Genomic DNA, 22,471 nt, shown 5'->3' with positions numbered 1-22,471 from the left:
CTCCGCCGCTTCGGTCCGTGAGATGCCGGGTATACTGTGACGCTAAATGTGCGGCTTCCTACTGGGCATCGCGCAGGTCGAGGCAGGTCACAGGGCAGTCCCTGCTCTCTCTCTTGGCTGCCGTACGCATCCTACGACACCTCTGCTCTGATGCACCTGAGTGAGACCTCCTGACCCTCCTCTGCCCTGCCTCCCGCCGGCCTCCTTCGCAGCACGGCCAAAGCCGAATGACGGGTGTCGTGTGCGGGGCAGATATCCAGTGGGCCGCAAGCTTGGGGGCAAGACAAGACGCCGTCCACTGCCGCCGCCGCCGCTGGAATGCGCTACTAGCCGCAACTGCAGAGTAGCAGGAGACATCCTAACCTGCACCAGGCAGGCAGGCAACAGGACGACCGACATCCTCGGTGGAGACAGACTGACGGATGGACGGCGCAAAGACGCATTCGCCCAGCCAGCAACAGCAACAGCAGCAGCAGCAACAGCAAACACCCCTCGGCCCGCAATCTCGGCGAGGGCCCATCCCCCCTTGCCTCCCTAACATGACTCCGGCTCGGAGGGATCCCACCCCCGCTGTGGAACGGCATCTCGCTTCGGCGGTCGAAACCGTGTCGTCGCCGTATGGACGCAGACACCGCAACAACTGACACGGCTCTCGGTCCGTCATTGTCCCGAGTGTGCAAGGAAGGCGACTCGTGACCTGGCCGCTGCTGCTGCCCATGCAACCGTGACCGAGAGCTTCGAATGCGTAATCCGAAATCCGCGTCCTCACTGGCCAGTGGCCGGTGGACGCCTCCTCGCCTCGTCCCTTCGGCTGAGGGTGAACCGCGTCGTCGACGAGGCGCACCGATAGATCGGGCCGGGGACTGGGCTGTTGTTGTTCTGGTTGCTCGAGTGAGCCGTGTATATCAATCACCAGGGCCGGGGACCCGCTTCATTGTCATCACGACCTGCGTGCCCTCTGCTCGAGCTTCTCCAGCTCCGGTCATGATTCTCACTCGGGGGCCTCACTCCGGGCCGCTCTCACCGTCGGGCTGCTACCCCTCCTCATACACTCTGTCTACAACCCCTCGGCATGTCAGCACTCGCGCGCCTCGTGCTCTCGCTGCTCGCTGCGCTCGCTGCTCGTTACAATCAATACATCCAGTAGTCGTAGAACACATCACGGGACAAGTGTACCACTGGGCCCTAATAATTCCCTTCTAAAACTCTTCTATCAACTTACGCCTTGAGGCCAGCGGCCTCGAACGCCTGGACAAAGTCGGCAATGATGTCGTCAATGTGCTCAGTGCCGACCGAGACACGGATCAGGTCGGCAGTGACGCCCGACGCGGCCTTCTCCTCGTCCGAGAGCTGCTCGTGGGTGGTGGTCCAGGGGTGGATGGCGAGCGACTTGGAGTCACCGACGTTGGCGAGGTTGGAGATGAGCTTGAAGCTGTCGACGACCTTGGAGCCCGACTCGGAGTCGCCCTTGACACCGAACGAGAGCACTCCGCCAAAGCCGCGCTTGAGGTACTTCTTGGCGACCTCGTGCGAGGGGTGCGAGGGCAGACCGGGGTACGACACCCACGCGACGGCGGGGTTGGCCTCGAGCCACTCGGCGAGCTTCTGCGTGTTCTGCGCGTGGCGCTCGGCACGGAGCGAGAGGGTCTCGGTACCAAGAATAAGCTCGTGCGCAGCGAAGGGGTTGAGCGCGGCACCGAGGTCGCGGAGGATCTCGACACGAGCGCGGATGATGAACGAGATGGGGCCGAACGTTTCCCAGAACTTGAGGCCGTGGTAGCCCTCGGAGGGCTCAATGAACTGGGGGAAGCGGGCGCCGTTGGCTCCCCAGTCAAACTTGCCCGAGTCGACAATCACGCCGCCAATGGTGGTGCCGTGGCCGCCGATCCACTTGGTGGCCGAGTGGACGACAATGTCGGCGCCGTGCTCGATGGGACGGACAAAGTAGCCGCCGGCACCGAAGGTGTTGTCAACGACGAGGGGCACGCCCTTGTCGTGCGCGACCTTGGCGATCGCCTCGAGGTCGGGCACGTTGAAGCGCGGGTTGCCGATCGACTCGATGTACACGGCCTTGGTCTTGTCGTCGATGGCCGCGGCGAGCTCGGCAGGGTCGTCGCCCTTGACAAACTTGGTGGTGATGCCGAGGCGGGGGAGGAGCACCTTGAGCTGGTTGTAGGTGCCGCCGTAGAGGTTGGTCGTGGCGACAATGTTGTCGCCGGCGTGGGCGAGCGCAGTGAGCGCGATGAACTGGGCAGCCTGGCCCGACGAGGTGGCGAGGGCAGCGACACCACCCTCGAGGGCGGCGATACGCTTCTCAAAGACGTCGACGGTGGGCTGGCGGCATTAGCTCTGGGCCTTCCAGATCGCCAGCGTTCACTCACGTTCATGATGCGCGAGTAAATGTTGCCAAACTCCTTGAGGGCGAAGAGGCGGGCGCCGTGGGCCGAGTCATCGAACACGTACGACTGGGCGGGGGTCAGCGGGCACGTCGAGGGGCGTGGGGAGGGTCTGGGCTCGCTGCCGAGCTCGACGACGACGACGACGAACGACGGGGTAGACGCCCACATCGCGCCGCCGCCGCCTCCAGCATCGCGGCTCAGCCAGCCATCCGCACTCGACTCACCGAGGTAGCGTAGATGGGGACGGCGCGCGACTTGGTAGTCGGGTCGACATCCTGGCTGCGGGCGGTGTCAGCGGTCTATCCAGCTCGTCCACGGCACCGTCGCCCGCTGCCCACTCACCCGGCGTGGAGCTGGAGAGTCTCGAAGTTTGTGCTCTGCGACATTGTAGTGAGGTTTTAGGTGTGATGGGGAACAAGCAAGGTCAGGATCGATGCATGGCCACTGATATAGCCGGGGACAGCAGGGCCAGCGGGGGCGAAGACGAGCCGTTCCGCCAAGCAAGTGACAATCGGCGTACGTATCACGCAACGAGGACGAGGAGGGCAGCGTCGAGCTGCCTTGCCTCGCTCGAAGATGGCGTGATCACTCTTTGCTCTTGGTCGACTTTTGGCGCGCGGCCACTTTGCGCGCTGGGCGGGCGGGGCGGCTGGTCCGGCTGTGTCGCCAGAGGTCGGCAGTGACCCAGGGCAGCATGCATGGACCTAGCAGCAGCCTTGCCTTGTCAGAGCTGCTGCAGAGATCCCAGGCCGGCTGCAGTGACAGATTCGGCATGCCTGAACCGATTGCGCCATTCGAATCGGCACACTCGCCAAGAGGGGCATTGCCGCGGACAGTGACCACAGCGACGAGTCTTGCCACGACGCGTGCTGCACAACAACGCAAGCATGACCGCGACGCGACGACGTGATGCTGCCTCGGGACTGTCAGCTACGTGACGACACTGCAGCCGTGCATGCGAGGTTAAGAGGCGACTCACTCACTGTCGAGTCCATCACACCTCCTCTCCCCCGGCCGACTCCTCCGGCCTCCGGTGTGCGTCCCGAAGTCGTCTCCAGGGCGATACGGAAGCCTTCGGAATATATCCCTGGCTGGTCGGTGTTGCGTCGTACATCCTACCGCTGTCTTGCCAGTTCTCGTTCCACCGCTGCTGGCATGATTGATGGGCATTGCTGCTGATCTCGCTCGTCGTCGTCGTGGTATGTCGTGACCGGGTCCGTGGGCGTGCACTGTGTGTGTGCGTGCGTGCGGTGCGCGAGCTGGCCGCCGTCGTCGTCCTATGCGGTCGGTGGTCGCCGGCTACATCCAGCACCCAGCCAGTACGCGCTGGCCAATCGCAATCCCGATGTGGGGTGCGGGGTAGATGCCCCGCGCCTCGCGCCGAGCACGCAACTCGGCGAGCCGTGCAGCGACGACCGAGGCCGCGGCCAGCGGTGATGCTGCCCCGCTGCCGCTGGGCGGTGCGGATCGGATCGATCTACAGCTGCGCCGAACCCACCCAGATCGATCCAGATCAGCGGGTACCGTCGTGTCCGCTGTCGTCGGAGCCATCACGAAGCCGAGCGGGTCCTCCTGCGTCACGGCGCGCGACAAGCTCTAGCTCTCTAGGTCGGCTCGACGTTGGCAATGTGCGCAGGCTAGCGGCTGTCGTGTCGCCTGTGCTGCGAGCAGCAGCCGCGCTTTAGCCTCCAATGTCGTGCTTTGGGTCGGGCGAAACGGCGCGCATTGTTCCTATGTGTGTTTGCGATGTGGAGAGGGCTGCGGATGTGATGGACGGGGCCGCGGGCTGCCCACGAGATATGTAAATATATGAGTGCATCGCATCGTCCCAGCAGATCGGCCGTTGACGAGGCAGCAACCCGAAGAACTCGAGGCTGTGACTGCGTCGCGTCCACCTGGTGCGACGGCCACCGGGTCCAACCTCCACTGGCGTTGTGTGCAGCGGCCAGCGATGGGCGCGCCGTCCACTGTCAGACCTAGGCCTCGGGTCCAAGCATATCTATCTATCAGGTAGAGCTGTAGAGCGACCTACGCCACGTGCTCGAGCTCAGCATGGCCGGGCGGATGGCAGTTGGGAACGGTGAAGGTACACCCGACTCTCTGGCCCGTCGGGTGCTCGTTTGCCCGCAGCCTCGGGTCTACGCGCCACGTCGGGGCATGTCTCCACCATGTCCAAGTGCAAAGGGCTCGGTGTCGGATCTAACGAGGGACGAGGCCGGATCTATCGTATGTACTGAGCTCGCTACGAGGTGCGTCCACTCTGCCTTGGTGGCAGGCACGCCGAGGGCAGGCCACCGGCGCCGACGACCGACTGACTCGGTGCCCAACCTCCACGCTTCCCCGCACTCGTCGGGGTATCGCCGTCGCTGTTTCCTTGGCCCCTCCCTGCCTCACGTGGGGTGCTCGTCTCGAGTCTCGAGGTGGACGAGGGAGGCGGCATCACGCCATCGGCTGCGTCGTGAGTTACTGCCCCGCTCTCACCGGGCTCCGGACGCCGGAAGGAACTACAAACGCTCGCACCCACGTGCACTGTGCATGTAAGTACCCAGTTTCCGAATGTGCGTGCGCGCTGTAAACAATGCGCGGTCTGTGGCTCCGTATCCGTGGAAATCGGCGTTCACAGTCGCGCCATGACCTCGGTCTCGCCGTCGTCGACCGCAGTCGTGTAGGGCGGGCGGGAGCACGAATCGGACTCGCCGCATGACTGCCACCCACTTGTGCACCTGTGCCACGTCTCGACGTCATGTCATGCCAACTGGCACGTCGATCCCGACCGCACATGTGCCCGCATGTACCTGCCTGTGACAGCAACAGCTGGCCACATGACCATAGCGTCCTCCGCAATCAGCCACGGCCGAAGCTGCCGCCGATGCGATAAGCCAAATCACAGATTCGATAACAGCGTCGTCGTGTCGTTGCTCTCCGCAACAAGACATTTTGCTATCCTCCATCGTCTAGCTAGCCGGAGTGGGTCGAGTCGGGGGCCCCCGTGGCCAGGTGGGCCCAGGTGCGCGGGGCAGGGGGCAGGGCGAGTGTGTTAGCTACAGTCATGGGACTCACCGGGACCGGTGGGCCGGTGGCTCGTCAAAGCAGATTCAAGAGGCGAGCGAGGGCAAGTGGACGGATTCCACGCCCATAGCCTTGCTGCAGCAGCCGAGCGTACACGTAGCATACACAACAACAATAACAACCACGACGACGATGAGCACACGAAGTATACTGGTGACCGGCGTGACGGGGTACATGTACGTGACGACGGAGACAGGCCGTTGACACGCAGCGGGGGCAGCTTCCTAGCAGCACTCGCCACCGACCTCCGCCGCACCAGGCGCCAAATGATGGTCTACTGCCTCGTCCGCGAGTCGCGCTGGTCGCCCGACGTGATCAAGGCGGGCGGCGTGCCCATCTTGGGCAGTCTGGAGGAGGCTGGGCCGTTGGCCAAGGTGATCGTCGAGCGTAACAGTGTGTTTCCTGCGACTTTGCTCCCCTGACACCGACAACAGTCACGACGATTGTCCACCTCGCGCGTGGCGAATGGTCAGACCACCGTATGCTCCTCTCTGCGCTTGCGCGCGTCGAATCTGCGCAGGAAAAACATTACATCTGTGTAAGTTGTCGAGAAGGATGCGCGGCTCACGCGTCCAGCTCGGCCGTGGCGAGTCCTTTTCCAGCGCCACAGGCTGGCCCCACGCGTCGGTATCGGACAACGACGACGTCGAGGCATTGCAGCGCGACGCGACGCGCTGTCCGTCGCGCGACGTGGAGTTGAGCGTGCTCGAGACCGCTAGGGCGTGCGGCATCGTGCCGCACGTCGTCGTGGCGCCGCTCGTCCGTGAGTGCTTGTCGTTGGGGTGTGCTGAGCGGTTGCTAGACGGCCTGGGGCGCGGATGCGGAAACCGTGCATCAAACCATGTCGGGCGCCTGGTCCAGGCCGCGCTCAAGAGCGGGGCGGCGATGTATGTGCTGCCGGGAGACGAGGTAGGGCGCTCGCTTGTGATGAGGTGGAGCTGACGAGGCAGGGCTGGGCGACGGTCCATGTCGACGTCCTCGCAGAGTACATTCTTGCTGTTCTCACGATGTCGACCTCTGCATTGTACTCTTCTTCATCTCGCTCCTCTGTACCGCGCTCGTCGACATCTCCAGCGTCTCCATCGCGCTCCCCCCCATCGCGGTCTGCGCGGTTTGCACCATACCCCTCCCCATCCGCCTCATCCACGCGCGCCATCTCCCCGTCTTCGCCATATCCCACTCTATCACACCTAGCCCCCTCCGTCTCTGGACCACAACGCACCTCTTCACCTCCCTCCTCCACCCCCCTCGCACCATACCCATCACCTCCCCTCACCGACACGGGCACCACCACCGGGGGGTACTACTTCGCGGCAACATCCCACGTCACATGGCACGACCTCGCCTCGGTCCTCGGCTCATGCCTGCACGCCCGCGGCCTCGTGCCCAGCGCAGATCCGACGCCCTTCCCAAGCATATCAGCTGCCGCCCGCGCCCTCTGTGTGCAGCGTGAAGCCGTCCTTCGCCAGTTCTCCGGCACCGTCTCGTTGTCGTCAAACCGTCTCAAGCTCGTTCGCCAAAACGATAGCAGCACCAGCTCGCACTGGCAAAAGCTTGTTGCCCCCACTGAGACTCGAACTCAGGTCTAGGGATTTCACGTCTATTGACGCTCATAACGAATATGAGACCCTCGCGTTAACCACCTGCGCCATGGGGGCATGGCCTTGAACGGCGACGAAAATTGCACATCCCGGTCGTTTTTGAGGGTTCAGGGAGCTCAACTCGCCCACGGTAGTCGACGTTCGACTTGCTGGCCCTTTCTTGGCCCTGAGCGAGCTGTTGCTCCCTCCGCGTCCCTCTGGACCGTCCTTATCCCCTCCCGTAACTCTGTACTGCGTCTGTACTGCGTCCGAACGATTCTCACGCGCGATGACAACAAATACATCTGTTTGCTCATATCCTGACGATACATCTGACCAATTTTGACCCCAGGAAGTAGTAGCTCACACAACGTAGCGGAATCCAGTGGCAAGGTCGTGCTCCTCGAGCACGTTGAGAGGAGTACCCTTGGGAGGGCGGCCGCCCTCGACGCGGTCGCGGCGCTTGTTCTCCCAGCGGTAGTAGAGGGTCATGCTGAGCGCAATGACGAGGCCTGCGCTCTGGAAGGCGAGGTTGACGATGCAGCCCTTGCGGAACTGGGGTCCCTCCTTGGACGGGAAGAGGAAGGCGGCCGCGAGCGAGAGGCACTGGCCGAGCGAGTTGAGCATGCCGAGCGAAGTGGCACGCTGGGACTGGTTACCAGTGTTGCCCGACTGCCAAGCTGCGCGGGGCGTTAGCTCGTGGAACAATGATCCGGCGGGGCGCGGTGCCACACTTACCCATGATGAGCGGGATGTTGGTGTAGCCGGCGGTGACGATGCAGATGCAGGCAAAGTAGCGGCCGGAGAACTCGGCGTGCGTGGCGTGGAGCACGGGCACAGCGAGGAGGACAGCCCAGCCGACAATGCCGAGCGTGAACGGCACCATGACGGGGATACCGCGCGACTGGACCTTGTCCGAGTAGGTCGTCAACAGGAGCATGAAGACGAGGGCGACGGCGTAAGGGGGCACGGTCATGAGCTGGGCGCGGGCGTTCGAGTATCCAAAGCCCTTGATGATGGTCTGAGTGGGGGTTAGATGCTTCTTCGGGTACGAGGAGGCATGGTGCACAACTCACCGGAAGGAAACCACCGACCGAGCCAAGCGTGAGGTTCATGCACGAGTACATGATGCTGACGACGTACGTCTTCCAGTCGGTGAGACAGCGGCGGACGCCGCGCCAGTCGATGCCCATTGAGCCGTCCTGGAGGTTCTCGCGGTTGAGACGGGTGAGGCAGAGGGTGCGCTCGTCCTCGGAGAGGTAGCGCGAGATCTCGGGGCGGGAAGGCATGAAGAGGAAGACGCAGATGGCGAGGAGCACACTGGGGCAGCCCTCGATGAGGAAGAGGATACGCCAGTTGGCGATCGGGGCGTGCTTGATGGACGTGACGCCAAACGAGATGAGACCGCCGAACGCGCCAGACAGCGAGCCGGCCGAGATGAAAAGACCAATACGCTTGGCCAGGTCCTCCTTGGTGTACCAGTACGAGAGGTGGAGGGCCATGGCCTGTCCGAACATGGCCTCGCCGATACCGACGAACAGACGGCAGACGAACAGGCCGGCGGGGTTCATAACGGCCGCCTGGCACGTGGCGGCAATCGACCAGATCATGGCGCCGGCCGAGATCGACCACGACGGGTTGATCTGCTTGGCGAGCAGGGTGCCGGGGATAGAGAAGACGATGTATGTGATGAAGAAACACGAAAGCGCGATCGAGTAGTTGGTGTCCTTGTTGTCGAGCACGCCCTTTTCGAGGCCAGCAAGGCGGGCGTTGGCCCTAGGGAGGTGTCAGCAAACTCGTTCGTTCCCCAGCCACGCCACTCACAGGTTGCCACGGTCGAGGTAGGCCGAGAGGTAGAGCAGCACGGCGAACGGCAGGATGCCAAGGTCGAGCTTGAGCAGCAGGCGGCGCTCGGCGCGCGCCAGGCCCTCGCGGTACGCCTGTCCCTCGGCGCCGTGCGAGTGCACGCTGCCCTTCTCGGGGTCGGTGGCGCGGGTGGTCGCCTCGGCGAGAGAGTGGTCATCGTGCACCGCCGCGTGGTCAATGTGCGCGACCACCTGCTTTTCGAGCGCTTCGCTCAGCTGTACCTGCTTTGGTGCCATTGTGCGAGTCTGTGTGGGTGAGAGGCAGCGTGTGTCTCAGTCCCCCCATCTCGGCTTTATACCGCTGCTGCTCCAGCACAACGACCTGAGTCATTCGAGTTTACTGCCCCGCATTCGACATGTCGCACCGTTTTTTTGTCAATCGGTGGGGCACGCGGGGCTCGCTCCGTCCACTGCGGCTCTGGCTCGCTGGTCTGGTCCGTCAACAGCCCAAGCCCATTGGAGGGAGCAGCTGACTGTCTGCAGAGCTAGCGCCGTCGTCGTCGAGCGAGCAACTCGAGCCGCTGCCACCTTGGGTAAGCCGCAGCTGCCAGCTGCCAGTTTGCTGACCGTTACCGCGCTGCGCGCTGACGGTTAATTCGAATAACACCTGAGCATGTGGGGTGCGTGTCCTGAGACAGTTGCTCAAAATAAACACGTCTGCTCGTCGTGAGTGGCTAGTTGGCATCTGCGTTCCTGGGGTAACCGCAGCTCTCGGCGTCCCCCAGGCTCGTTTAGCTGCCCTCCCCGCCTCTGGCGCAGCTTGGCTGGGGGCCATTGCCGCACACGAGCAGAGGGAGCAGGTCGTCGGATCTATCGGTTCCCAAGGGTCGGCGACTACTTTCCTACGGGATTGGCTGCGCAAAGGAGCACCGGCGCAGAAAGACATGACACATGGGTTCGATAAACGACTGTGAATCGAAAACAAAAACGCACCGGGGAAAGCAAGTTACAAACATATTGGGCCGCGGCTCGCATGCTAGTAGATCTTTTGTGCGCGCTATAGTCGGACCAACGGCCCAAGTTTCGGCTGTAGAGGCGACAGCGCTGCGCTAGAAGAGGGCCCCGCGAGCCAACGCCGACATAGGCTCCAACGTTCGGCCTTCTCGGTCTGGCCAGCTCGCTAGACGGAGGCGGTGACTGGCTCTGACAACTGGTGGGGATATTGGTGTCATAGCACCCTCGCCATTGGGTCTTGACGCCGCAATCGTGCGACGGTGTAGGGCGGCATTGTCGGCTGTATGCTGTCGCCCTGAGCAGAGCGGCGAGGCCACTCCGCCGACTCGGTTCGGCGCCGGTGGGCAATGTTCGCCGCCGCCGAGGATCAACTTCGGCGCGTGGCGCTTGGTGCGAGCAGACAGGGCGTTTGACGGCGGTTACGTGACTAAAGCCAGGAGAGGGGTCTGAGTGGGGGAGGGGGGATACGTGGGGGGCGGAGGCGGTGGAGGCGGCAGAGGTGCGGGCGTGCGGGGTGGCAGTGCGGCAGTCGGCGGCTCGGAGTCGGCTCCGCTGCTGCGGTGAGCGAGGCTAGGGTGCGGCGACCGTCGACACGAACGGTATGCAGCCAACGAGCATACGTGGGTTGTTCGCAAAGTATTTCGAACGGCGTGAGGAACGGCCCGCTGATGACGACAGGCTCGGCGAGCTAGCGGCGCAGTTGTCTGTCTCAGCACCCCACGGAGCCCTCGTGGCGGCGGCGGCATCGGCATCCAACTCGACAACTACAGACCATACGGCCGTACGCCGTCCTGGCAGCGGAGATCGCATTCAGCGTCCATAACTCGTGAATCCTCAACAATACGGCACCTCGCTCTCCCGTTGACCCATTGTCTCTGTTCAATCAAAAGGCCTCGTTGTCAGTCATGTGATGGGAGGGCCGTTTAGGTGGTCTTGGACGACGTCACGAGATCACGAGACCGTGTCCGCCACCTCCGCAACCGGTTCCACCCACCCAATGGCGAGATGCAGCCCAGCAAGGCCGCCCAGCCCACTCATTGTCTGCTGCACACGAGCACAGCTGAGCATTGCCAGTAACACTGCATCACCTCCTCACAATCCCACAGAGCATCCATAACTCTAGCATCATGTCAGACAGCGACAGCGACTTTGACTCGGTCCCCAAGACGTTTGGCGGGCAGAAGAAGAAGATTGGCCCGTTCCTCGCCGAGCTGGAGCGCACCTTCAAGCACCAGCCCGAGACGTTCCCGTCCGACCGTGCAAAGGTCATCTTCGCGACGTCGCACCTGCGGGGCGGGGCGCTCGAGTGGGCGATGCACCGCGAGGACCACAGCGACAGCTACGAGCAGTTCGTCGAGGACCTGCGGGCCAAGTACGGCGACCCGGACCCGTGTGCGACCGCGTTCCAGCAGCTCAAGAAGCTCAAGCAGAACAGCACGGCGCTGCACTACCGCACCCGGTTCGAGAACTATGCGCGCGAGGTCGACTGGAACGACGACAAGGAGCCCGGCAAGAAGAACAAGTGGTTCTACCGCGGCCTCAACAGCGACATCAAGGACGCGCTCGTCCAGATCGACTGGGACTGGAACGACGACTACGACAAGTTTGCCGACCAGGTCTGCCGCCTCGACTCGCGCATGAGGGCCAGGCGTCTCAGCAGGTCTGGCTAAGGTATGTGGGCGCGGGACGCGGGACGGGCGCTGACGGAAGGCGCTGCTGCTAGAGAGCACATACAACGGAAATGGAACAAGGATCGCCGAGTCGTCACACGAAAGGGAGAGAACAATACACAGAAGGAGAGAACAACAAGCGTCAGAAGTGTCAATGCAAATCCAGGTAGTTAGATGCTGGCCATGTGGCGTACAGACGTGTCAATGGCTCGTCGCTGCTCAGGATCCAGCCAGGCTCAGCTGCAGGCTCAGCTGGATCTTTCCGGATCATCCTGACCCAACTGCCTCTCTTGCCAAGTCCGACGAGCCCTGGTACGACCCTCGACACAGTCAGTAACACAGTCACGGGAATACGTGGGATCTCCACAACCAAGCCCGAGGCAACTGATCGTGATTGGGGGAATCACGGCCGAGATGCGACGCGAGTGGTGGAGACAGTCCGTCGGCCCCTTAGTCAGCGAGTTGTTCTTTGGCTGAAAGGAGAGCTTGAAGTGGAGGCAGAAGGCCGAGAATTGTGCAACAGCTCGACGTCTGGCGTCAGACACCGATACAGCGTCGGTTAGCCGGTGTCGAGCGTAGATCCAGCCTCTAAGAAACGTGGTCCGGCCGCAGAGAAAGCACGATATCAGCTCGTTGTCGTCGTCGCGGACGAGAGGGGTGGACGGGATTCCGGCGCCGGTATGGACCGGACTCGCGAGGCCTTGGGTCTCACAATGGATTCAAGAACAGAGCATCGATCTGCCACTGCCGGTCACATGCACACGCGATTGCGTGCTTTGTAAGCCGTTGCCGCTGCTCTTTTCTTTCGTCCTTGTCAGACGAGAGCAAGAGGAGCAGCAGGGCCACAGCAGCAGCATCAATCGTCGCGGCGATGTGCGATAGTGCTGCGGGGGTAAAAAGTAGCCGGAAGCCGCGATGCCGCGATGCCGCTGCCTGCCTCGACTGTTGCTCCACCCCCCTCGCCTACTCTGCTCGCTCCAACTTATATCGTTGCTACACGTTTACGAAACAAACATTTGAGCGTGGATATCCGTCGCCACGTCGTCGCCACTGGCATATCTTATCCCTAAGAACGCACAGTTCATCGTGAAGAAAGCAATCCCCGACGCACAATGCCATCGGCGAACCGTTCAGACAGCGGGAGCGACGACAATGGGCCAGGGAGCCTCGGCACCTCGGGACGGCACGACGCAGACCACTACGGCGGCAGCGGCAGCAGTGGACGGCCGCTCAAGCGCCTCCGAACGCGCAAGGCATGCACACACTGCAAGCAGCGCAAGATTCGGTGCGATTTTGACTCTGCGGCAGTCGGGCACCCATGCAAGCGGTGCGCGAGCTACGGCCTGCCGTGCGATGTCAACGGTGGCGCGGACAGAGAGAAGCTCGTAAGCCGCAGCGTGCCGCCCAGTCGCGGATCAGCACCGCTGACACCTCCCCAGCCGATCCCCCGATCGCCGCGCCAGAGAGGCAGTAGCACGTCGCCCCGCCGACGATCGCCAGGCGGTGCCGACCCATTCGGCGAGATTGACATCTCGCCGCACGAGGAGGAGGGCGAGGCGTTCGTGCCCGACGGGACGTCGCGCGAGTTTGTCGTCCACTCGCGCTACCACACGCACGTGAGGAAGAGTAGGGAGAGGCGGAGTAGCTCGACGCCCCCGCCGAGCACCGTCTTTGCGCCCATCGCCAAGATCTCGGACGAGCAGCTGGCCGCGCCGCCCGAGTCGGGGCTGTCCGCCACATCGTGCGTGTTGCCGACCGTAGAGACAGAGCTGACACGCAGGGGTATCCGGCAAGTGCTAGAAGGGCGAGTGTACGGGAGCCACTTTGGACGCCCGGACCCGCGGTTACTAGGCGCTACGTCCATGTCGGCGCTGCTTACGCCCATCTCGCGAGACGGAAAGCACTCGTCGGCGCTGTTCAGCCACGATATGCGCTATGGCCTCCGGAGGCGCGAGACCATCCTCGAGGAGAGCACTGTGATTTGGAGCTTGAATGGAAGCAGTCCCGTGTGGCGCCTGCCTTCGCACCGGCTAACGCTGCCCGTCATTGAGAAGCGTGAGTGCATTGTGCCCTCGACCTGGCGCTTACTTGCCACCCAGTGCTCGACCACTACGCCAAGCACATCTCGCCAATCTTCCCCGCGATCATGTATTACGAGGCGACCAACCTCCGCACGCTGACAGCGTTCCAAATCCTCGCCATGTGTGCCATGGCGTCCCTGTCGCGTACAGTTCCACAACCGATAAGCGCGTCAGTCCGCTCGAGGCTGTACCACCTCCTTGAGGCGGTGCCCGGCGGCAGCATCTGGACGGCTAACCAGGCCAACCTGACGGCCCTGCTCGTCATGTCCATGAGCGGCGAGCTGCATGGCATCACGGCCAGTGCGGGAGGCAGCATCGCGTGGCTGCGTACCGGTGTCGCGATCCGCATGGCCCAGGATCTGGGATACCACCGCAAGATTACCGACTTTGGCGTATCCGCGTCCCAGAGGAGAGTGCGGAGTCGTATCTGGGCTCTGTGCATGATGACTGACGCATGGTGGGTTGAGAGAGTGGGCGCGATGCTGACACGCAGGTACGCGCTGTACTACGGCCAACCATTAATGGTCGACGCAACGGCCGTGGATGCCGAGGCTTTCATCCCTCTGCGCAGTGACGAGGAGGAGGGCGGGCCATGCACCAACCAAAAGACGGTCTACTACATGTCCCAGCTGACGACAATCCTGCGACGAGTTTGTGAGTGGAACAGTTGATTGCTTGGAGCCACTCCTTAACAACCCGCAGTGCGCACTGTCTACGACGTCTCTCACGCACCATTGGCCATGGCGACAGATGACACGCTGCTCGACATCTGTCGCGACATTGACAGCTATCATGTCAACCTGCCCGATCCCATCACCCTGCGGCCAGACACAGACCCCATCCGAACAGGAGCCGCGCTCGTGGCACTATCATGCGAGACAATCGAGGTGGGTCGGGTTGACGCCGACCGAGGACTTGCTGACACCCCGTCCAGTACATCTTCTATCGCCCATTCAAGTACCGCCACGCGCTGCCCAAGCACATCGAGTTCCAGGTCAGCCCGGAGCGGTGGAGCCACCTCATCGAGCGGTCGCACCGTACTGTCGAGTGGATCGCCAAGAACGGCGCCAACCTGCTCGACTCATGGTTCGTCACGACGTACGCTCTTGGTAAGTACCCGACCCCAGTCTCCCTCTGACCTCGCAGCCACAGTGGCCCAGATGCACTTCTACAACTATGTCGACTCGCGCGACGCGGCGTCGCTGCAGACAATCCAGACAATCACCGAGATCCTCGACTCGTGGTCCTCGAGCCAAGGGTTCACGCACGAGGCCACCTCGCTGCGCTACCGCATCGGCGAGATTGTCAACCAGCTGTACACGGCCGCCGTGGACGGATGCACCGAGACGCGCGTGCACGCCATGCAGAGCAGCATGAGCACAGTCATCCCCGGCCTGCAGGACCCGCACGGCGCACAGCAGCAGATCCCGGGGCTCGAGTTCAACCCCGCCGACCCGCTCAACGAGCTGTACCTCCTCACGGGCACCGACCCCAACCTGATCCACCCGGCCGCGACGATGAACGACGACTGGTCGACCCTGCTCAACTTTATGGGCGTCGCGGCAAATGCGGCGAATGTAGACTTTTCCACAGAGTGTAACATGTAGTTAGAGTGTTTTTGTATGGAATGAATAGGATGGAGTACAATGTGGTGCTTGACCCGTTGCCGTGGACAGCCGTCCACCCGCTCGCTCTCGTCCGGCATACGGCCGTCAACAATGCCGCGATGCCGTTGGAGTTGCCGCGGGAGATGCCGCACAACCACCAAGGCCATAAAGTGCCTCCAATGCCAGTCTTCACGCCGAGCACACGACGTCTCTCACTCACGTCCGATGCTCGGCGCACCCCTCGCTCGCCTCGACAACAAGCCCCTCGTCGCCCGCGTGGACAGCGCCAGCGCCGGCGATGTAGGGGGCAAGCGTCCGCCGGCGGCCCCACCGGGAACCCCGACGGGGGCTCCAGTGCCGCCAAACGCGCTTGGGGGCAAGACTGACCCATACGCGTGGTCGAGCATGCGCAAGGCAAGTGCGGCGTGCACTGGTGTAGGCAGGCCTCGCTGACCGGCCCGTGCAGAACATCGTGCTCTTCGTCGTCGCCGCCGCGTCGTTCATGGTGCCCATTTCGTCGAGGTGCGGGCTCGACCGAACGAGCTGACCACGCCCAGCGCCTACTCGCCCATCTTTCCGTCCATCCAGCGCCAGTTCGACGCCTCGCAAGGCGAAATCGCACTCACCGTCTCGGTCTTCGTGCTCGGCGTGGGCGTGTTCCCCATCTTCTGGGCCGTGGTCGGCGAGCTCGGGGGACGGCGGTACCCCTACCTCGTCTGCATGCTAATCTACGCCGGCGCGTCGTTTGCCGGCGCGCGCGCACATAACGTCAAGAGCTTGATCGGTATCCGCATCGTCCAGGCGTTTGGCGCGAGCGTGCAGGCCCTCGGGGCGGGCACACTGGCCGTGGGTCGGCAGCGGGCGGAGGGCGCTGACGAGCCAAGGACATGTACCGCCCCAGCGAGCGCGGAACAAAGATGGGCATATACACCACCTCGCCTCTGCTCGGGTCGTCGATCGGGGCCATCATCGGTGCGTGCGTCGCGGTGCATAGCTGACATCAGGCGGTGGCTTCGCGCAATCACTCGGATGGCCGAGTGTAAGTTCCCCGCTGGCTGCGCCCACGCTCACACCAGGTCTTCTACTTCTTCGGTATCGCCGGCGCGGTCATCGCAGCCTGTTTGGCCCTCATTCCCGACAGCTACCGCCCCTCGCGCAGCCTGACGCGGCAGCGCAAAGCGGCGATCACGCGCCTTGGACTTCCCTGGCGGAAGCGGTACGCGCGCATGTTCCTCGAGCTGAGCCCTATCGGGTCGATGTGGCCAATCGTCAAGAATCCGGCCAACCTCATGATGCTGGCCTACTCTGGCGTCATCTTTGCCGTGCTCTTCTCGCTCATGTACACGGCCTCGATCCACCTGTTGCAGCCTCCGTACGCGCTCACCGAGCTCAAGCTGGGCGCTGTCCTCTTGTCCCTTGGCGCCGGCAACGTCCTCGGCTCGGCGCTTGGCGGGCGATACTGCGACCGCGTGCTTGAGCAGCAGCGGAAAGAGGACAGTGACACGTTCAATCCTTCGGTGGGTCGCTGCTGGGGTGGTAGTGAGCTAACCACCCAGGGCCAGTTGAAGGCCACCTTCTGCATGCTGCCGCTGGTGGCGCCATCCGTACTGGCGTACGGGTGGATGATGGACAAGTCGGTCCATCTCGCCGGCCCGACCATGATGATGTTCCTGTTCGGCCTGTCCTCGTCGTGGGTGTACGCTGGCTGTCTCACATTCCTCGTCAACAACAACCCTGGACGAGCGTCTGCGGCAGCCGCGTGCAACTCGTTCTTCCGCGCCGCGTTCTCATTCGCATCGAGTGAGATGGCCAGTCCAGTCGATGTGAGTGAGCCTACTTGGACATCATTGCTGATTGGCCCAGAATGCAATCGGGCAAGGCTGGCTGTACACCATCTGGGCGGTCGCGCTGCTCCTCGGCTCGTCAACTGTAGTCATTGCCTACTCGTCGAAGCGTTTCCATAGCAGCATCTCGCACGGACTGTAATGTAGAGCATCCTCGCTGTCACTGTACCCTCCACCATGTAACCCCTCTGCAACAGTTCCGGTAATGCTCATATCATGATGCATTATGTACAGATGTCTATGGGGTGATTGTTCGTGTAGAGGAGGAAGAAAAGTTCGCCAAGCTCAAGCTCTAGGAGCGATCCTGTGTCGGTTCGAGCTCTGTATCAACGAGCGAGCGAGGGGGGAGCGCTTGGTAGCGATGCGCCGGGTGTTGCTACAATGATATTATAATCGCGTTATACTGTGAAGAACCAATGTCCGCTGCCTGCAGTCGGTTGAGGGTGACCCTCTATGGAGATGGGAGGGCTTAGACACCCCAGACCTTTTGCTGGAACTTGCCGCCGTTGGTGGATGGCACACAGCGGCCCTCGGCCGACAGCTCCCAACCACGCTGGCATGTCGAGATGACACACTTGGACTTGACGCAGGCGACATCCGAGGCACCCTCGATGGCCGTGCAGTCCTGGCCCTGGCCCTCGGCGATACAGCCGCCGCACGACTCGATGTTGGAGGTGATGTCGATGCACTCGAAGCGGCCGTTGAAGCCCTGCTCCTCGCCGTCGACGCGGCAGGCCTTCATGGTGGTGGGGCAGAGGCTCTTGACCCACTCGGCGTCACGGCGCTTGACGGCGGACGAGGGAACGACACACTTGCAGTTCGAGTCGAGCTTGCCGCCCTTGGCGTGGCATGCCCACTGGTCGGTGCAGCCACACGAGATGCAGGTGCAGTCGGGGTTGACACCACGGCCGGTAAGAGCGCACCACTTGATCAGGATAGCGTCCTTGCACTGGCCGACCTGGGTGGGCGTGGCGGTAGGAGTGGCAGTGACAGTAGTCGAGGGGGTGATGGTGGTCGAGGGGCCAGTGCAGACGCACTTGGAGCTGCAGCCCCAGCCCTTGCGCCAACACTCGCCAACAATGGCGGGGTCACCACAGCCGTTGTTGCCGGGAGTCACAGGAGTACCGCCGACACAGTTGCAGGCACCGTCGACCTTCTGGCCCTTCTGAGCACAAGAAGCGATCTTGAACCAGTCCCAGCAGATGCCGGGGACAACAGTGGGGGCGGGAGTCGTGGTGGTAGGGGCAACAGTCTTGGTGGTGGTCGTGGGGGCCGGGGTGGTGGTAGGAACAGCCGAGGAGGGGCCAGTGCAGACACACTTGGAGGAGCAGCCCCAGCCCTTCTTGTAGCAGGTGCCGACAATGGCCGGGTCACCACAGCCGGCGTTTCCTGGGGTGACAGGGGTACCGGTGATGCACTTGCAGTTGCCGTCCGTCTTCTTGCCAAAGAGCTCACAGGTGGCAATGGCGACCCAGTCGTTGCAGACACCAGGAGAGACCGTAGTGGTGGGGGCGGGGGTGGTCGTCGGCGCGGGGGTGGTGGGCTTCACCGAGGTGGTGGTAGGCGCCGGGGTCGTGGAGGAGAGGGGGGTGCAGACACACTTGGACGAGCATCCCCAGCCCTGCTTGTAGCAGTTGCCAACGATGTTGGGGTCACCACAGCCGTTGTTTCCGGGCGTGACGGGGGTGCCACCGATACAGTTGCAGTTGCCGTCGGTCCTCAGGCCGCGAAGTTCGCAGGTGGCGATGGCGACCCAGTTCTGGCAAGCACCGGGGGTAACAGTCGTGGTGGGGGCCTTGGAAGTTGTAACAGGGTTGGGCGTGCACACACACTTGGACGAGCATCCGTACTTCTGCTTGTAACAGTTACCGACGATGGCGGGGTCACCACAGCCAGCATTGCCTGGAGTGACCGGGGTGCCGCCAACACACTGACAGTTGCCGTCCGTCTTCTTGCCGAGCATCTCACAGATGGAGATCTGGACCCAGTTGTTACACGTGCCGGAGGTGGGAGGAGTAGTCACAGGAGTACCGATACAGTTACCGAAGGGGCCACAGCCCTGGCCGTTACTCCAACACTTGGAGAGGACGACGGGGTCGCGGTAGGTCGTGTAGCTACCACAGGCGGGAGTGGGCAGCTGGAAGAAGGGAGGGGACACACAGTTACAGTTGCTGTCCATGTTCTTGCCGGCGACGAAACAGTTGGCGGCCTGGAACATGTCACATCGGCCGCTGGCGATGAAGGTGCGCGCCTCGAGCTGGCGGGCCTCGATCACGTGCGGCTCTGGCTCGCTGCGGTGCTCGATGGAGTTGGCGAGCGCCGCTGGGAGGGCAAAGGCAGCCACGATAAGGGCTGAGAGCTTCATTTTGAAGGGAGGAAGTGAAGAAGGATGTCAAGGAGAGTGGGGTGTGTCGTGGACAGTAAGGGGGTTGGGTGAAGGGGCCTGTTGTGAGGCTAGTCGAAACGCAAGAGAGTCTCGGTGAGGAGCCACGAATGAAGGAGGAGCCGGGAGGAGGAGCCGGAGAGGATGAGGAGGGGAGGCATACTCCAGTCAGCCGTCAGTCTTATACATCTCGATTCCATGGGCGACGAGGTGGAGAAAACAGTGTTCCCGGCTCGGCCTAGGGACGGGTCGTCAATCTCAGGTCGACCATCAGCCAAATGATGCATCCCGGGCCGTGCGTAGTCGTGCCAGTGCGCCGCCGCAGTTGGTGCTCTCGCCGCTGTTCGGCGTGTGATCGTGGGGCGATAACCGACTCGTCTTCGGCGCAACATGGATTCCTCGTGCTCCTCTGTCCGGGACGCGGCCCTGGCACATGTCTCCCTCGGGGTCGAGGAACGACTCCCAGAGGTGTGGGCGGGCCGCACGGGGGTGCGTGGGCTCCCGTACATAGGTGTGAGTGGTAGCTGTCCCTTTGATCGCCAGGTGCCTGCAAGATAAGGTCGTGTGCGTGACGGCATCCTCGGGCCGCCGCGGCAGGGAGTTAATCCGTTGGGCAATGTGGGCGGTGATGAGGCCCAAGGCGCCTGCGGGCGGAGTGAGGGGGTGTGGGTTGTCGAGTGCAGGTTTTCTGCCCTCCCCCCTCCTCCCGGCGGGCTACGATGCACGGTGGCGCTCATAGTCGAGGACCGACGAGCGCGTATGTGTTGTGGATGGTGGAAAGGTGGAAGCAATGCAGGAGTTCGGGAGCGCCATTAACGCCTCCGGGATCACACAGAATTGTGTTGGGCGGTATGTCTCGGCTGCCGCCTCGACACCCACCCCTGACATGTGCTCCAGCTTTTTTGTGCTTTCCGTCATATGTCATACTTCTGCATCGGTTCTGCCGTCAGGTAAACATGCACGTTGTCGCAGCTCGCGTACTTTATCGCGGTAGAGATCTGCCCAACCCACAGGCAAGGAGGGGCCTTGCAGGGACCGGCTGCAAGTTTCCAGATGTGTGGTTTGCACGAGGGACGGCATCTGCCGAGAAGGATTCACTTCTTGACGAAGATGACAGGTTGCAGCTCTCCCCACCGACGCAGACCTGGATCGCGACGAAACTGACCCAGCTAGACCTCGTGTGAAACTGAGAATGGCCTCCGACGACAGAGGAGCCCACCAATGCTTGGTGCTAGTCATCAGCCACGACTCCGTGAAACAATTCGAAAAGAGTTGTTGGGTCGCGTCGCGGCGCAACCAAATCGCCCGAGCTCACGAGCGACAAACGCCACTCCGGCCCGCGTCGGGATGGAGCAACATGCGTGGACTGCTCACTGTGCGCTGCACAGCGGGAGCGAACCTCTCACCGAGGTGCGTTTGACCACGCGCCAGAACGACGGTCGAGGAACTTGGCGGCGCCATGAATAGACACGGGTGGGCCGGGCAGGCTAGGCGAAGGTGGATGCCGTTACGGATCCGCGCTGTAATGTCCTGACGTCAGGACCAGTGCGCCGCCGTTGCATACCGCAGCGGCTCAGCGTGTGGCGTCGCGGATAGACGGTCCTGCGGAAATCGGTCTCCAGCGGATGGCAGGCGGCATGTGTCTGAGTCTGCCGCTTGAAATGTCCCGACAGCTCGGTGTTGAGTGCACGGCATGGGCCGGACAATGGGGAGAGGTCGCACCCTTGGTCCAAACACGAATCGGCTGACGTTGCCGTTGAACTGGTTTGGGGGAGCTGGAGGCCGCAGAGCCGAGAGGATGAGTGAAACCACAGAGCCGACAGGGAGTGAAACCACCGAACCGAGACGCGAACAAGCGTGCTTGTTGCATAAACAAGCTGCACGGCTGCTGCTTGGGGGTTAGAGAGCTCTCATTAGCGGAAGGCTGCATGCGTGCATTGCTAGCGGACACCCAGGGTCAGCCACACCCGCTCGCACCCGCTCGCACCTCACACCGCTTAAAATCTTCCAACCCACCTCTTCGACATGGTCGCGTGGCCCAATGGCAAGGCGTATGACTACGACTCGTAGAGCAGTAATCATGAGATTGCGGGTTCGATCCCCGTCGTGGCCTAGATGCGTAGCATCGACTTCTCCGGGCGTGTAGCTCAGTTGGTAGAGCGTGTCATTAGCACGGGACATCTGCGTATGTCAACTACCTACTTGACAAGGTCTTTGGTTCGATTCCTAACTCGTCCAGCTTTTGTCAGGGCTACGATTCCTGTCAGCGTTTTGCGGCTGGAGAGTGTGGACGTTGGTTGTAGACATGCGCTCTGAAGGAATGCTATGCCTCGAGACATTGAGGAAAAGACGACAGAAGACAGCGCTGACTTGCGAAAGGGTTCGGAACGGTGGCCGCCGCACTTCCTGACCGCCACTGACTCACCCCAAGTTCCCCATCTGCTTGGCTTTCTCCCGGCCGACAAGTATGAGCATGTGCGGGAGGTGCCACACTGGATCGATGGAGGTCAAAGGAGGGTGCCAACCTCGGCGGCTGTTCGCGGAGCCAATCCCACCTCGGCACATTGCATCCCTCTGCGCTATTGCGGATCGCGTTTCCTCCCAACAAGCATAACAACCTCGGTACTGCGACAAGCGCAGCCGTGTCACCACATGCATGCGTACACCCGCACCCTCACCGACCTCCGAACCCGCTCGGAGCGCTTGCTGGTGACTCGGCGTCGTGCTGCGCGTCATGTCCTTGGCCTCCTTGTTTCGGCCGTGCCATGTCGGTGCAAATCCGCCCCCCATTTTATCTGATAAGCTGCCGTGCTCGGCCGATAACGTTTGTGCCAAGACTATCAGTCAAGTCGTCGTTTCTTTCTCTTCAGCAAGCATGCCAGGACCACTGCAGTCTGAAGGTATGCATGTGGAGCATCTATGCATCGGGTCTCCGTGCATTCGAGGGTCGGGGCGAGGACCACAGCTCGCAGGGTGTGATCCCTCACCCCGCGCGAGCGCACCGTGCGGCTCCGAGATT

General features: G+C 62.4%; 7 protein-coding genes and 3 non-coding genes across 10 annotated transcripts; 6 read left to right on the top strand and 4 right to left on the bottom strand.

Annotated features, from left to right (window-relative positions):
- Window positions 1-1,119: 1,119 nt before the first annotated feature.
- On the bottom strand, window positions 1,120-3,863 carry cysD (Homocysteine synthase). The gene is made up of 5 exons (XM_062773230.1): window positions 3,379-3,863; window positions 2,742-3,315; window positions 2,624-2,678; window positions 2,382-2,465; window positions 1,120-2,334 (listed from the first exon to the last, which is right to left on the bottom strand). Exons 2-5 carry the CDS (start codon window positions 2,783-2,785, stop codon window positions 1,219-1,221), a joined length of 1,299 nt encoding a protein of 432 aa, XP_062629214.1. The 5' UTR covers window positions 2,786-3,315; window positions 3,379-3,863; the 3' UTR covers window positions 1,120-1,218.
- Window positions 3,864-5,592: 1,729 nt separating this feature from the next.
- LOC62_05G006710 (uncharacterized protein) lies at window positions 5,593-7,345 on the top strand. The gene is made up of 6 exons (XM_062773229.1): window positions 5,593-5,644; window positions 5,728-5,861; window positions 5,903-6,006; window positions 6,045-6,231; window positions 6,271-6,377; window positions 6,419-7,345. Exons 1-6 carry the CDS (start codon window positions 5,601-5,603, stop codon window positions 7,055-7,057), a joined length of 1,215 nt encoding a protein of 404 aa, XP_062629213.1. The 5' UTR covers window positions 5,593-5,600; the 3' UTR covers window positions 7,058-7,345.
- Window positions 7,027-7,126, bottom strand: LOC62_05G006709. Its single transcript has 2 exons — window positions 7,089-7,126; window positions 7,027-7,061 (listed from the first exon to the last, which is right to left on the bottom strand). It is a non-coding gene; the product is annotated as a tRNA-Met (tRNA).
- Window positions 7,346-7,411: 66 nt separating the features above from the next.
- On the bottom strand, window positions 7,412-9,168 carry prlL_5 (MFS transporter prlL; the record flags this gene model as incomplete). Its single annotated transcript, XM_062773228.1, has 4 exons — window positions 8,873-9,168; window positions 8,125-8,824; window positions 7,787-8,069; window positions 7,412-7,728 (listed from the first exon to the last, which is right to left on the bottom strand). Exons 1-4 carry the CDS (start codon window positions 9,148-9,150, stop codon window positions 7,412-7,414), a joined length of 1,578 nt encoding a protein of 525 aa, XP_062629212.1. The 5' UTR covers window positions 9,151-9,168.
- Window positions 9,169-10,924: 1,756 nt separating this feature from the next.
- PEG10 (Retrotransposon-derived protein PEG10) lies at window positions 10,925-11,718 on the top strand. The gene is made up of 2 exons (XM_062773227.1): window positions 10,925-11,537; window positions 11,578-11,718. The coding sequence occupies exon 1, from the start codon at window positions 10,995-10,997 to the stop codon at window positions 11,535-11,537; it is 543 nt and encodes a 180-aa protein (XP_062629211.1). The 5' UTR covers window positions 10,925-10,994; the 3' UTR covers window positions 11,578-11,718.
- An 815-nt stretch (window positions 11,719-12,533) lies between these two features.
- Window positions 12,534-15,225, top strand: amdR_1 (Acetamidase regulatory protein; the record flags this gene model as incomplete). The annotated part of the gene is made up of 8 exons (XM_062773226.1): window positions 12,534-12,922; window positions 12,977-13,278; window positions 13,318-13,592; window positions 13,637-14,075; window positions 14,112-14,272; window positions 14,321-14,505; window positions 14,553-14,727; window positions 14,765-15,225. Exons 1-8 carry the CDS (start codon window positions 12,650-12,652, stop codon window positions 15,223-15,225), a joined length of 2,271 nt encoding a protein of 756 aa, XP_062629210.1. The 5' UTR covers window positions 12,534-12,649.
- A 225-nt stretch (window positions 15,226-15,450) lies between these two features.
- ITP1_2 (Itaconate transport protein) lies at window positions 15,451-17,300 on the top strand (the record flags this gene model as incomplete). The annotated part of the gene is made up of 8 exons (XM_062773225.1): window positions 15,451-15,660; window positions 15,692-15,747; window positions 15,783-16,071; window positions 16,110-16,197; window positions 16,230-16,264; window positions 16,302-16,742; window positions 16,782-17,048; window positions 17,089-17,300. The coding sequence occupies 8 exons, from the start codon at window positions 15,451-15,453 to the stop codon at window positions 17,209-17,211; spliced, it is 1,509 nt and encodes a 502-aa protein (XP_062629209.1). The 3' UTR covers window positions 17,212-17,300.
- Window positions 17,301-17,538: 238 nt separating this feature from the next.
- Window positions 17,539-19,434, bottom strand: priA_11 (Protein priA; the record flags this gene model as incomplete). The annotated part of the gene is made up of 1 exon (XM_062773224.1): window positions 17,539-19,434. The coding sequence occupies one exon, from the start codon at window positions 19,432-19,434 to the stop codon at window positions 17,539-17,541; it is 1,896 nt and encodes a 631-aa protein (XP_062629208.1).
- Window positions 19,435-21,479: 2,045 nt separating this feature from the next.
- Window positions 21,480-21,566, top strand: LOC62_05G006703. The gene is given in 2 exon segments: window positions 21,480-21,515; window positions 21,530-21,566. It is a non-coding gene; the product is annotated as a tRNA-Arg (tRNA).
- Window positions 21,567-21,588: 22 nt separating this feature from the next.
- Window positions 21,589-21,690, top strand: LOC62_05G006702. Its single transcript has 2 exons — window positions 21,589-21,625; window positions 21,655-21,690. It is a non-coding gene; the product is annotated as a tRNA-Ala (tRNA).
- The last annotated feature ends 781 nt before the right edge of the window (window positions 21,691-22,471 follow it).

Source organism: Vanrija pseudolonga, chromosome 5 (genome assembly GCF_020906515.1).
Source record: "Vanrija pseudolonga chromosome 5, complete sequence".
Classification (NCBI taxonomy): domain Eukaryota; kingdom Fungi; phylum Basidiomycota; class Tremellomycetes; order Trichosporonales; family Trichosporonaceae; genus Vanrija; species Vanrija pseudolonga.
The sequence above is the reverse complement of the archived record's forward strand: the minus strand, read 5'-3'. Positions and strand labels throughout refer to the sequence as shown.

Bases quoted from the DNA above. Each gene is read 5' to 3' on its own strand.
- LOC62_05G006710 (XM_062773229.1), top strand. From the start codon at position 5,601: ATGAGCACACGAAGTATACTGGTGACCGGCGTGACGGGGTACAT. The intron at 5,862-5,902 runs GTGTGTTTCCTG...CACCGACAACAG, and splicing joins GGTGATCGTCGAGCGTAACA to TCACGACGATTGTCCACCTC. The intron at 6,378-6,418 runs GTAGGGCGCTCG...CTGACGAGGCAG, and splicing joins ATGTGCTGCCGGGAGACGAG to GGCTGGGCGACGGTCCATGT.
- cysD (XM_062773230.1), bottom strand. From the start codon at position 2,785: ATGTCGCAGAGCACAAACTTCGAGACTCTCCAGCTCCACGCCGG. The intron at 2,466-2,623 runs GTGAGTCGAGTG...ACCCCCGCCCAG, and splicing joins TCCCCATCTACGCTACCTCG to TCGTACGTGTTCGATGACTC. The intron at 2,335-2,381 runs GTGAGTGAACGC...TAATGCCGCCAG, and splicing joins TTTACTCGCGCATCATGAAC to CCCACCGTCGACGTCTTTGA.
- PEG10 (XM_062773227.1), top strand. From the start codon at position 10,995: ATGTCAGACAGCGACAGCGACTTTGACTCGGTCCCCAAGACGTTTGGC.